Consider the following 12,327-nt stretch of genomic DNA (forward strand, 5'->3'; position numbering starts at 1 on the left):
AGGGCTGGAAATGTGGCTTCGTGGTAGAGTGCTTGCTTAGCATTCTTGAAGCCTTGGGTTTGATTCCTCAGGACCACATACACAGAAAAAGCCAGAAGTGGCGCTGTGGTTCAAGTGGTAGAGTGTTAGCCTTGAGCAAAAAAAGCTCAAGGATAGCACTAGGGCCTTGAGCTCAAGCCCCATGACCAACCAAAAAAAAAAAAAAAAAAAAAAAAAAGGAAGGAAGAAAGAAAGGGAGGGAAGGAGGAAGGAAAGAAGGACTGGGAACATGGATCACAGTAGTAGAATGACTGCTTAACAAGTATGAGGTCCTGAATTCAAATGCCAAATACTGCAAATAAACAAAAGAATGCCAAAATAGAAATAATTTAGGGCTGAGGGTTTAGCTCAAGTGATGTAGTGTGGCCTAGCATGAGGAGGCCCCATATTCAACTCCTAGTACCCCAAAAAAAGAAGGAAGGAAGGAAGGGAGGGAGGGAGGGAAAGAAGAAAGAAAGAAAGAGAGGGAAAAAGAATGAAGAAAGAGAAAAAGAAAGAAAGAAAGAAAGAAGAAAGAAAAGGAAGGAAGGGAGGGAGGAGGGAGGGAGAGACACAGGGAGGATGGGAGGGAGGACTCGGCAATGTGGGTTTGTACAAGGAAGCATGTAGGGTGGGAATGTAGGACAAGCAGAGTGAGTGTGAGCTGCTTTGTGTGTCAGGTAGGGGAACGCCAGCTGTGAGCACATGGGTGATGGGGAGTGTGGAAATGGAATCCATACAGCGATGCCGTGTGTGTGTGTGTGTGTGTGTGTGTGTGTGTGTGTGTGTACAGAAGGGTGTAGGGGTGCCCAGCTGTGTGAGTGGGTGTACTGGGGGATGTTGGGAGCTGTTTTCTGGCCCCAGAGGGAGAGAAAAAGCCCAGGAAATCACAGTTCTGCCCTGCCCCCTGGGTTGCCAGGCAACAGCACCACTTTGAAGTTACCAGGAGACCAGGTTGCCCGGGCAACTAAAGTGAGTGGCAGCCCGGAGCAGGGAGTCTGGGTGAGGAGTTGCAGCCAGACACCAGGATCATTCAACTTGTTTGTCCCTGTCTCTCAGGCTCTCCATCCCCACCTTCCGCTCATTCATTGAGTTAGGGAGAGAATGGATGTGCCCACCTACCATGTGCTAACAAGCATTGCTCTGAGCTCAAACGGATAAGTACACAAGGTGCCTTATTATATGTCTCCCCCTCTTTCTCCTGCCCCCTTTCTCTGGATTTTGGTGTCTTGTCTCAGCACTAGCAAGAATGAAGAGTCTCCTCAGCCAGTGAGAAAGTAAAAAGCCTTCTTGTCACAGACAGCTGCTGAATTCTCTCTCTCTCTCTCTGCAGTACTGGGACTTGAACTCAGGGCTTCGAGCTCTTGCTTGGCTTTTTTCCCCCCCAGCTCAAGGATGACACACTACCAATCTGAGCCACCACTCCATGTCTTGCTTTTGGGGGGTAGGTGGAAGAGTCTCATAAACTTTCTTCTCTGGGCTGCATTTGAACCTGGATCCTCAGATCTCAGCCTCCTGAGTAGTTGGGATTACAGGCTTGAGCCTCGGTGCCCCCTGTTACAGGTGGGCAAATTTAAGGCTAGCTGGCCAGACTCCGTATAACTCTCAGCCTTTACAATTGTCTGATTATCTGGCTCATCCACAATAATAATATTCAAGCTGCTTCCCCTCCATCTCGCTCCCAGAGATCCCCTCAGAGGAAGGTTTTCCCTCCCCATCAGCACCCCATTACTTCACGCTCAGGCTAGACGATTCGCTCGTTCAAGGGGGGAGGAGCTAGCAAGAGCTAGCTCTGAGGGACAGCTCTGTGTACCAATAGACAAGCTAGACGCACCGTAACCAATGAGGCCTCTTACAGGGCGGGATTAAAACTAGGGCTGCGCCTTTGATTGGACAGAAGTTACGTCGCGAATGGCGGAGACGTTGAGGCGAATGCTAACCCGGTGCAGCGCGGCTGGGAACAGGGAGGAGAGCGCGGCGGAGGCAGGGCCGCCTCTGCTGCTGCTTGGTGCTTCAGGCTCTGGGAAAACAGCCCTGCTATTTGCAACGGCCCTGGAGGTAGCCGGAGAAGGCCGAGGCCCCGTGCTCTTCTTGACCAGGCGTCCTCTTCAAAGCCTGCCCCTGGGTACGAGAACCGCTCTCGACCCTTTGCGGCTCCAGGTAACGGGGGAGGCGGGGCCTGTGCTATGCTAGCCTATGATGGGGCGATGAGGGATTGAGTGACATGTACGCAAGCCAATAGCTAGAGACAGTTGGTGGGTGACCTGGAGCAGCCATAATAGGGGTGGAGTCGGAATGCGTGGAAGGCGGGACCTAGTTGAGATTGATTGAAGTGGTATCCAATAAGAGGGCGGCGAGGGCTGGGCGTGTGGCTTAGGGGTAGAGTGCCTGCCTGGCGTGCGTGAAGCTCTGGGTTCGATTCCCCAATACCATATAAACTAAAAATAAAAATTTTTAAAAAGAGGGTGGGGCTGAGCATGTGGCCTAGTGGTAGAGTTCTTGCCTAGCTAGCATGCATTTAGCTCCGGGTTCGATTCCTCAGCACCAGCATACACTGGAAGTGGTGCTGTGGCTCAGGTGGTACAGCGCTAGTCTTGAGCAAAAGCAGCTTAGGGACAGTGTCCATTTCCCTGCGTTCAAGCCCCAGGACTGGCACCCCAAATAACAACAACAACAATAATAATAATAGAGTTGTCCTGAACAATTACACAGCAATGAAAGAACCAAAGTGACTGGAAAAATATTCAGTGCTCTGACCTAGCATCTGGCCTCCTGTGCTGAATTGGCCTTTTTCTCCTTTTCCCATCTTCTAGAAAATTCGCTTCCAGTACCCACCCTCCACCCGAGAGCTTCTGCAGCTCCTGTGCTCCGCCCATGAGATCCCAGGGCCCGCGCCCTCCCTCCTGCTGCTGGACGGCCTGGAGGAGTATCTGCTGAACGACCTGGGTTCGCAGGAAGCCACCTACCTAACTGCTCTGCTCTTGGATACCGCTGCCCACTTCAGCCGCAGGCTGGGCGCGGCTCAGGGCTGCGGGCTCCTCGTGTCCCTGCAGACCCAGGAGGAAGCGGACAGCGGAGATGGCCTGCAGGTGGCAATGCTCCGGCGCTACTTCCCTGCTCAGTGCTGGCTGCAGCCAGGGGCGGCCGGCCCAGGAGAGCACCGTCTGCGAGTCTGCCTGGAGCTGGGTGGGCTGAGCCCCAGGACAGAGTGGTGGGTGGCTTTCCAGCCACAGGGAGAGATGAGTATCACCCCCATAGTCCATCCAAGCGAATAACCCCAGCTCAGACCAGAGTTCAAGTGTCGGAGGCAAGCCTTGAGCTGTGCTGTGAACCATGGCTGGAATACTTAACTTCTGGGTCATATGAAGATCCAAAGACCAGGGGCTGGGAAGGTGGCTCAGTGGTAGAGCGCTTGCCTTGTATGCATGAGGCCCTGGGTTCGATTCCTCAGCACCACATAAGCAAAAAGAAAAAAGCCAGAAGTAGCGCTGTGGCTCAAGTGGTAGAGTGCTAGCCTTGAGCTGAAGAGCTGAGGGACAGGGCCCAATCCCAGAATTCAGGCCCCACAACCGGACCCCCCCCCCCCCCAAAAAAAAAGAAAAAAGATCCAAAGACTGAAGGAATGGAAAGAACATTTTCAAAACTAGCATTAAAAGCCAGGTGCTGGTGGCTCACGTCTGTAATCCTAGCAAGTCAGGAGGCTGAGATCTGAAGGTCACAGTTCAAAGCCAGCCCCAGGCAGGGAAGTTTGTGAGACTCTTTATCTCCAATGAACCACCAGAAAACTGGAAGTGGCACTGTGGATCAGGTGGTAGAGCGCTCACTTTGAGCAAAAAAAATCTCAAGGACAGTGCCTAGACTCTGAGTTCGAGCCCCAGGACCAGCACAAAAAGAAACAAAAAACAAGAATCAACAGACTAGCCTTATAGAGGTTAAGGATGTAGCTCAGTAGTAGAGCAAAGGCCTTGGGTTCCATTCCTCAGCAGTGTTAGGTTTAAAAAATATCAAATCACCTACCATTATTATGTACATATCAGTCAACATTGTTTTAATGATAATTTTGCTGTTTTGAGCTATGTAGTTTCATGATACATGTAATTTTCCAGGGCTTGCTTCGTTGCCACTAAACCTTATTATGAAGATTCAACCACATTCTATAGTCTATTCATTTTTCTTAGTTGCACATTATTCTGTGGTCGTATACCCAATTTATTGAGCACATGGACTTATTTTCTTCTCTGAACATTCTTGCTTATGTGTCTGAGTATGTTTATGGGTTTTTTTTTTTTTTTTTTTTTGCAGACAAATTGCTGAAGCATAAGATACATCTGTGTCAACTTTCTTAGCCAAACTTGAAAAGTGCTTAATGCAGAACTGGCACAGAGTCAGTCAGTCATGTGGTGGCACTTGGTGTCATCACAATAATTTCTTTTTTTTTTTTGTCGGTCGTGGGGCTTGAACTCTGGGCCTGGGCGCTGTCCCTCAGCTCTTCAGCTCAAGGCGAGCGCTCTACCACTTGAGCCACAGCACCACTTCCAGTTTTCTGGTGGTTTATTGGAGATAGGAGTCTCACGGTCTCCTGCCCAGGCTGGCTTTGAACCGCGATCCTCAGATCTCAGCCTCCTGAGTAGCTAGGATTACAGGCGTGAGCCACCAGCGCCCGGCCACCATAATTTCTTAAAACATGGCCTGATTCAGAATGAAGCCCTACAGGTCACTGTCATTGGTCTTAGTGGCAGAGCACAGTTCAAGGCTCGCTGAACCACCTTCCTTTAACCAGAATCCGTAACTAAACTACATTTCCCAGCATGCCACTGTTCTGTTTTGACCAACTTTCCTTTCACCAGGGTTTCTAACTAAACTACATTTCCCAGCATCCCACAGTTCAGTTTTCAGGCCAGATCCCTAAAATGGCGCATGGCATCTTTTCTTCTCTTCACTGATTGGCTGGCAGGATGTGGAGAGTTCATCTAAAGATCCCAAGATGATAGAAAGTGACCAGAAGAGTTAAGGCCTTGGACCTCCCTGCCGATGCTGCACAAGTGTTTGCGTGGGGATAGGAAACTTCTTAATGGGCTCAACCGCTGAGACTGAAGACTTGCTCGTTAATGCAGCTAGCATAACTTATACTACTTTGGTACGTATGATTAGTCGTCAGAGAGAGACGGCCAGCTGCTAAATTGCAGACTGAGCTCCAGGAACTTAGAGTGTGTGTAGGTAAACGTCATGGTGGAGGACACACAGGCATGCACGTATATGTGTATATATATATTTACATGCGTATGTACACTGGAAGGAAACTGTACATCTCCAACACTGCAGGGGTGTGGCTATCTGAGCAGGATGGGCTGGACACACAGCCAAGGGCGGCAGTGAAAGATGGCTCCAGTCCCTGGCTGGACTGACCCTGGGGGCCACATTGGCTGGCTGGCTGGCTGGAGTCTTAAGAGCATGCCACGTAGCTGGGGTGCGGAGGCTCGGGAGCAGGGAGGCTGTTCTCATATGGGTGACAGTAGGGGCTGTCGGGTGAGTCCCCGTGGGCTCCCTGGGAGCTCCCCGAACTGTAATCGGTGGAGATTCCCGAGTCGGACACCACGACGTACAGGTATTTTAGGTGGGGCGGGGTGGGGGGCAGCGCAGGCCTGGGTGTCTTCGGGCACAAGAGCTGGGAGCTAGGATCCAGGATGGTGTACTCGAAGCTGGAAGCCAGCCTGGGCTTCGAGGCCAAGTCAGACAAGCAAGAGGAGGCTCCTGAGCCTTCATCCACAGCCTGGACATCCAGGCTGTCTCCCGGGCCTGGGAGGGGCTCGCTGCAAGGGCTTCTGGGTACCAACCACTTGTCCAGCACCAGGTATGTGTCCTGGGCATGCTCAATGTCCGCCGGCTCCAGCAGGGGGCGCTCGTCAGCTGCCCCTGGCTCCCCAGTTTGGGTCAGCTCCCAGCAGCGCTCAGAGAGGACCTCCAGGTGGACAGGGGGGTCCTCTGTGAAGGGGGTGCAGGGGTTCCACCATAGACAGTCATCGTGTTGCGACAGCCACAGCTGGAAAACACAGCACCAGTCTGCTCTGTGGCCTGGCCTTCAACTGGCCGGCTGCAGGACAGCCCCAGCCCCAGAGGAGATGGCATTGCCACTTACCTGGAAGTTACCCTTGTGGGTGGTGAAGAGACCCTCGAACTCGCTCTCCGGGCTGGGGATCCCAGGCCAGATCTTCTGCTTCAAAGACCTGTTGGAGTTGATAGGTACAGGTTGGGGGGTGGGGGGTGCGGGTGTGGCTCGAAGGGGAAAGTGCCTGCTTCCCAAGCAGGAAGCCCTAGGTTCACTCTCCAGTACTGCACGCACACACACACACACACACACACACACACAGCCCCACCCCTCCCCAAGCCAGGCACAGGACTATAATCCTAGCTGTTCAGGAGGCTGAGATATGAGGATCCTGGTTCAAAGCTACCCCAAGCAGGAAAGTCCCTGAGACTTATACCTCCACTTCACCAGCACAAGCCCAAGTGGCTCAAGTGGTAGCACAATCAAAGCCAAGTGAGAGCAAAGGCAATGAGCTCAGGGCCTCTGGGTTGCAAGGCAGGTGCTCTACCACCTGGGCCACACCCCCTAGCCTTTTTCTTTTTGCTGGCACACCCACACATATACACAAATGGTTCTTGAACATGTTGCTGAACATATGCCAGTATGCGCAGAGTCACTAAAGCTTCTGGGGAATAAGGGTTTTGTCTGAAGCACCAGCATCACCCTACGAAAGGGCAACTGGAATTGAGTTTTGAAGGATGAATAAGAGTTCCATTATACATTAACTCATGCTCTAATTTTGGCCCCAGCTTTACCTGAAGATCCCTTAGGTCAGTTCATCAGGCCTTTCTGTGGTTTTCCTGCTCCCCCAAGTCCATTTAGCATTAAATCCAAGGCTGAGGAGGTAGCTCAGTAGGAGGGTATATTAAGTTTAGCACTCTTGGTGCTCTGAGTTCAAATCCCCTGAGCCAAAGCAGAAAAACTAAAACTATAACCTTGCAGAAATTCCTGAATGATTGACTCCTGTCATTTTCCTGACATTTGTTCACCCCCCCCCCCCACACACACCCTGCTCCAGCCCTATAGCTCTTATAGCTGCTTTAGTGCCCCAAGTTCACTCCCACCCCAGGGCCTTTACACTTGCTGCTCCTTTTCCCCACTTTTCATGCAGTTGCTTCTGGCTGTCACTGTAGTGTCTTGGTTACTGTATCATGTCCCTCTGCTGTTTGTTTCTACACTCACCATTGATCACACTTTTTTTTTTTTTTGATGGGTCATGGGGCTTGAACTTAGGCCTGGGCACTGTCCTTCCTTAAGCTCTTCAGCTCAAGGCAAGCGCTCTATCACCTGAGCCATAGCACCACTTCCAGTTCTGATGGTTAGTTGGACTTTCCTGCCTGGGCAGGCTTTGAACCATGATCCTCAGATCTCAGCTTCCTGAGTAGCTAGGATGACAGGCGTGAGCCACTGGCCAACTCCATTGATCACACTTACAGCCACATATCACGTGTCTACATATCTGTTCATCTCCTTGATTATGTGACCCACAAGGTCTTGTGGTCCACTCTCTCTTAGATGCCTGGGACATAGTTGATGCTTCTCTCTCTCTCTCTCTCTCTCTCTCTCTCTATACACACATATATATATGCATATATATATATGTGTGTATATATATTTTCCTTCAAGGTCAGGAAAAACAATTAGCCTATGACTTGGCTGACCAGATAGGAAGGGTGTTCTTGGCAGAAGGAACAGTATATTCCAAAGGCTTGGGAATTTGAAAAGCCTGGTATGGGCCTGCACTCTCAAATCCCACAGGATGTCTGGGCAGATCCTAGGAGCATCTGAGGAGCTTGACAGGAAGAGCCATTTGGAGATTTAAATCTTTCCAAGCCGGGCACGATGGCGCACCCCATTAATCCCAGCGCCACTGTGGGAGGCTGAGGTAGGAGGACTGAGGTCTGAAGCGAGCCCTAGGCAAAAAGGTGCAGACCCTTCCTGAAAAATAACTACAGCAAAAAAACAAGGGCTGGAGGTGTGGCTCAGAGGGTAGAGCACCTGCCGAGCAAACCTGCGGCCCTGGAGGAACCCAGGCGGGGACGCTCACCGGCGGTGGGACAGCAGGGCGAGCACGGCCAGCAGCGCCAGGATGAGCACGAGGATGACGGACAGGGTCAGGATGAGGGGGTCCAGGTCTGAGTGACAGGGCGGGGTCAGGGTGGAGGCTTTGCAGGGGTCTCCCTCCTCCCCGCCCGTCCAGCTCCTCCCTGGGGTCTCACCGCTAGCTGTCAGCAGAGACGCGGGCTCGGACCAGGCGCTCCAGAAGCCGCTGAAGCTGGGCTCCGCCATGCGCGCGCGGACCGCGAAGGTGTAGCGAGTGGCGCCACGCAGGTTGCTCAGCACGCACTCGGTGCGGCCTTCCAGGATCTCCACCTGGGGGCGTGGCCTCGTGAGGGGGCGTGGTCAGTGGGGAGGGCCGCTGGAGGGCTGCGAGGGCGTGGCCTCATGTGGGGGCGTGGCCGGGCGGGAGGGGCTTTGGGAGCTCAGTCTCACAGGTCTCAGGAGGGGGCAAGGCAACTCAAGGGTGGTGAGGGCGTGGCCTGTGGAAGGGCGTGGCCTCTCGAGGGATGGGTTCTGTGAGGGTGTATCCTTGTGGGCGGGGCCGTAGGAGGGGCGGGTCCATGCTGGTGCGTGACAGAGGAACACTGACGGGATGTAGCCAATCAGGGAGAGGAAGGACAGTTTCTCCCCAAGTGTTGTGTTTAAACCAATGAGAGCAGGGAACAGGGCCTTATCTGGAACTATAGCCAATCAGCAGAGGGCTCTAGAGCCAAGGCCAGAACCCCAGGGGGTATACCAAGGGCTTGTGGGTGGGAGGGGGGAAGAAACTCCGGAGAGCACCCTGGGATTTGGGGAGGGGATATCAGGGTCGGGTTCTGTAAGATTGGGGATTGGCATGTTAGTGGTCATGGAGGCGTTTTGGGCATCGTGGAGGCGGGATGCGGGGCACTGGGGTGTGGCGGGGGGACCTTGGGGGCGGGAGTTATTGGGGCTCACCCTCTGCGCGCCTCCTGCGCTGCTGCCCGCGGAGACGTCCACCTCGTAGCGAATGTGGGTGGTCATCGGTGCCTCCGGAGGCGGGAGCCAGCGCAGCACCACGTGGCTGCCCTCCTCCGCCCTGCGGGCCCGCAGGTCCACAGGGGCGTCCAGAAGCACTGCGGGGAGGAGGGCGGGAGGAGTCCAGCCGATATCCCCCCCCCCCCCCCGCTCCCTGTGACCCCTCCCCCTCCCCAGGAACCCCCCCTCCCCAAGACCCCTCCCCCGCTCCCTATGACCCCTCCCCCTCCCCAGGACCCCTTCCCCTCCCCGGGACCCCGCTCCCTGTGACTCCCCCTCCCCGGGACCCCTCCCCCCCGCTCCCTGTGACCCCTCCCCAGGAACCCCCCCTCCCCGGGACCTCTCCCCCCCCCCCCGCTGCCTGGGACCCCTTCCCCTCCCCGGGACCCCTCTCCCCGCTCCCTGTGACCCCTCCCCAGGAACCCCCCCTCCCCGGGACCTCTCCCCCCGCTGCCTGGGACCCCTTCCCCTCCCCGGGACCCCCCCCCGCTCCCTGTGACCCCTCCCCCTCCCCGGGGATCACCCCCGCTCCCTGTGACCCCTCCCCCTCCCCGGACTCCCTCCCCCTCCCCGGGACTCCCTCCCCCTCCCCGGGCCCCCTCCCCCTCCCCGGGCCCCCTCCCCCTCCCCGGGCCCCCTCCCCCTCCCCGGCCCCCTCCCCCATCCACAGCGCACTCACCCACTTCGTTGATCTGGATGACGCGCCGGTACCGCAGGGCGCGGGAGGCGGTGGTGACGCGGAGCTCCAGCGGCACGAAGCTGGACGTGTCGGCCGTAGGCAGCGAGCACCAGAAGCGCACAGTGCCGCGGGCGGTGAGCGCCCGGTGCAGGCCACACAGCTTCCACGGCTCACCGCTGGGCCCGGCGAAAGGGAAGGGAGCACGTGGGAAGCGTGTGCGTGAGTGTGCGTGCGTGTGTGTGCGTGTGCGTGTGCGTGCGTGTGTGTGTGCGTGCGTGTGAGTGTGCGTGCGTGTGAGTGTGGAGGAGGATCGCGATTCCCACCAGCGACCACCCTTGGAATTATTCCAGCCCCGGCCGCTAGGGGCGCCGCTCCCCTTTCGGTTTGGGGGTTTCCCACCAGTGATCAGAACTGGGATGATCCCAGCCCCGGTATGGGGGTTCCCATCAGTGATCACGACTTGGGGGTGTGGCCTAGCCCCAAAGGCATTGGGGGGGGAGGCGGGAATATCTCAAGCTAGGACCTCCAGGACGCTCTACCGCTTCCCGCGCTCCTCTCCTCCCCATCCCTGGCACTGGCGGGGCGCCCGCACCCCCACTTCCATCCCACTCACTCCAGCTGGTAGGAGAAGTTGTAGTTGACCCCCGAGCTGGCCGCCTCCTCCCAGAAGCACACCAAGTCCTCCAGGCGCTCGGTGAAACACACGAGGTCTTCGGCCCCGCGGGCTGCCAGCAGGGCAGCTGTGGGAGGGGGGGAGGTGACAGATGGAGGATCCCCCAACCCCCTCCCTCCCAAACCCCCCATCCTGTCCAGGAAGCCCTGCCGGGTTCCCCAGGCCCCAGCTGCCCTTCCCCGCCCCCCTCTTTCCTACTGCCTGGGCGGATCCGATAAGGACCAAGTCCTTCCCCCAGCCCCGCACCCCCAGCATTGGGGGGTGGGAGCTCCTCCAGGGGTCTACAGAAGTGGCACCTCTCAAACTTCCAAGAGCAGGTGGCCTTGGTGCCCCCCCCCCAGCCTCCAGACCCCGCCCCGGACCCAGCCGCGCTTGGCGGGTGGGTGTGGAGGAGGCGGCCCCCTATCTGCCCCTGCAGGCCCAGGGCGACCAGATAGCGCCAACCGTGCACCCGAGCCCCTCCCTCCCCTCACCGGGGGCTGCCCGGCCGAGCACGGTGTTTACAGTCACCCGCAGGCGGCCAGGCTCCGGCCCTGGGGCTTAGTCCTTCTCCCTCCATCCCTCCCCTCGGGGGCTCAGAGGCCCGAACACCAACATTAAACTTAGTAGGTCCCCAACTCCCTGGAAAGACAGAACAAGAGCCTGATGATCCTCTCTTAATTGGTCCCCCTCCACCAAATCCAGCCTGAGGACTTAGACCCCAGTTTGGTCTCATCAGGACCCAGAGAACCAGGGGGTTCAGACACCAGCTAGCCCCCACTTTTATCCCCCACCCCAGAATCTAATCTAGAGGTTCACTCCACCAGCATTTCTTGGCAGATCTGTGGGGGCGAGGATGGTGGTGGGGGAGGCCGTGGACGTGTTCCACAAATAGCTCCAGACCTTACCTTTACTCTCAAACTTGGGGTCCGGGAGATTGAGTTGGGGAGCCCAGGCTGCCCCAGCAAGCAGGAGACCGAGGAATCCAACCCGTGGCCACAGGGCAACCCTGGGGCAGCCCATGGTGCAGGAGCCCCCCTCACCCCAAACCCGGGGAGTCCCGGGGAAGCCAGGACTCCAGGCCCTCCGTTTTCCCCCTCTGCCCCTGACACAGTCTCCAGCTGGGTCCGCAGCTGCCTCCGCCGGACACAGCTGACCAGGCCCTTCCCGGTCAGGAGCCTCTGAGTGGCAGCTCCCCAAGGGGGCGGGGCCAGCACAAAGCCTGGCCCCAGATAAAGACCAGGCAGCCGGGCCCCAGGGGACAGGGCCCCTCCTGGAGGTAACTTGGGGGGGCAGGGGAACTGTTTCTAGATGTCAAGCTTTTTCACAGTGTGACCCTGCACTAATGAGGCTTCTTTTCTTTCAAATATGTCCGGATGCCTGACAAACTCTGCCCTCCAAAATGTAAGCTATTGGATAGTTATACCAATCAGCATGATAAGCCAGTCGGCAAATAATAATTCTAGAAATGACTAGTTGTTGGAATTCTTGCATAGGAGTAGGCTATGCTGTGAGGATGGGAGGTATACTATGGTTTATTGTTTGTAAAGTGTGCACATTAATTCTGGGGTGTAGGGTTTCTTTTCTGATTTCTTCTTTTTAATGTGTGTGCCAGTCCTGGGTCTGGAACTCAGGGTCTGGGTGCTGGCTCTGAGTTTTTGTGCTCAAGGCTAGTGCTCTACCACTTGAGCCACAGCTCCACTTCCAGACTTTTTTTTTGTGGTGGTTAATTGGAGTCTCAAGGACATTCCTATCAGGGCTGGATTCAAACTGTCATTCTCAGCTTTCACCCCCTGAGCAGTTAGGATAATAGGCATAGATAGATAGATAGATAGA

General features: G+C 55.9%; 2 protein-coding genes across 2 annotated transcripts; one reads left to right on the forward strand and one right to left on the reverse strand.

Moving 5' to 3' along the window:
* Positions 1-1,918: 1,918 nt before the first annotated feature.
* Swsap1 (SWIM-type zinc finger 7 associated protein 1) lies at positions 1,919-3,413 on the forward strand. Its single transcript, XM_042693849.1, has 2 exons — positions 1,919-2,178; positions 2,832-3,413. The coding sequence occupies exons 1-2, from the start codon at positions 1,930-1,932 to the stop codon at positions 3,291-3,293; spliced, it is 711 nt and encodes a 236-aa protein (XP_042549783.1). The 5' UTR covers positions 1,919-1,929; the 3' UTR covers positions 3,294-3,413.
* Positions 3,414-5,265: 1,852 nt separating this feature from the next.
* On the reverse strand, positions 5,266-11,716 carry Epor (erythropoietin receptor). The gene is made up of 8 exons (XM_042693781.1): positions 11,400-11,716; positions 10,453-10,579; positions 9,840-10,015; positions 9,101-9,258; positions 8,323-8,476; positions 8,151-8,238; positions 6,155-6,242; positions 5,266-6,058 (listed from the first exon to the last, which is right to left on the reverse strand). The coding sequence occupies exons 1-8, from the start codon at positions 11,512-11,514 to the stop codon at positions 5,462-5,464; spliced, it is 1,503 nt and encodes a 500-aa protein (XP_042549715.1). The 5' UTR covers positions 11,515-11,716; the 3' UTR covers positions 5,266-5,461.
* Positions 11,717-12,327: the final 611 nt, after the last annotated feature.

This window comes from Dipodomys spectabilis, unplaced genomic scaffold, assembly GCF_019054845.1.
Source record: "Dipodomys spectabilis isolate Male_0828 unplaced genomic scaffold, ASM1905484v1 ptg000173l, whole genome shotgun sequence".
NCBI classification, from domain to species: Eukaryota; Metazoa; Chordata; class Mammalia; order Rodentia; family Heteromyidae; genus Dipodomys; species Dipodomys spectabilis.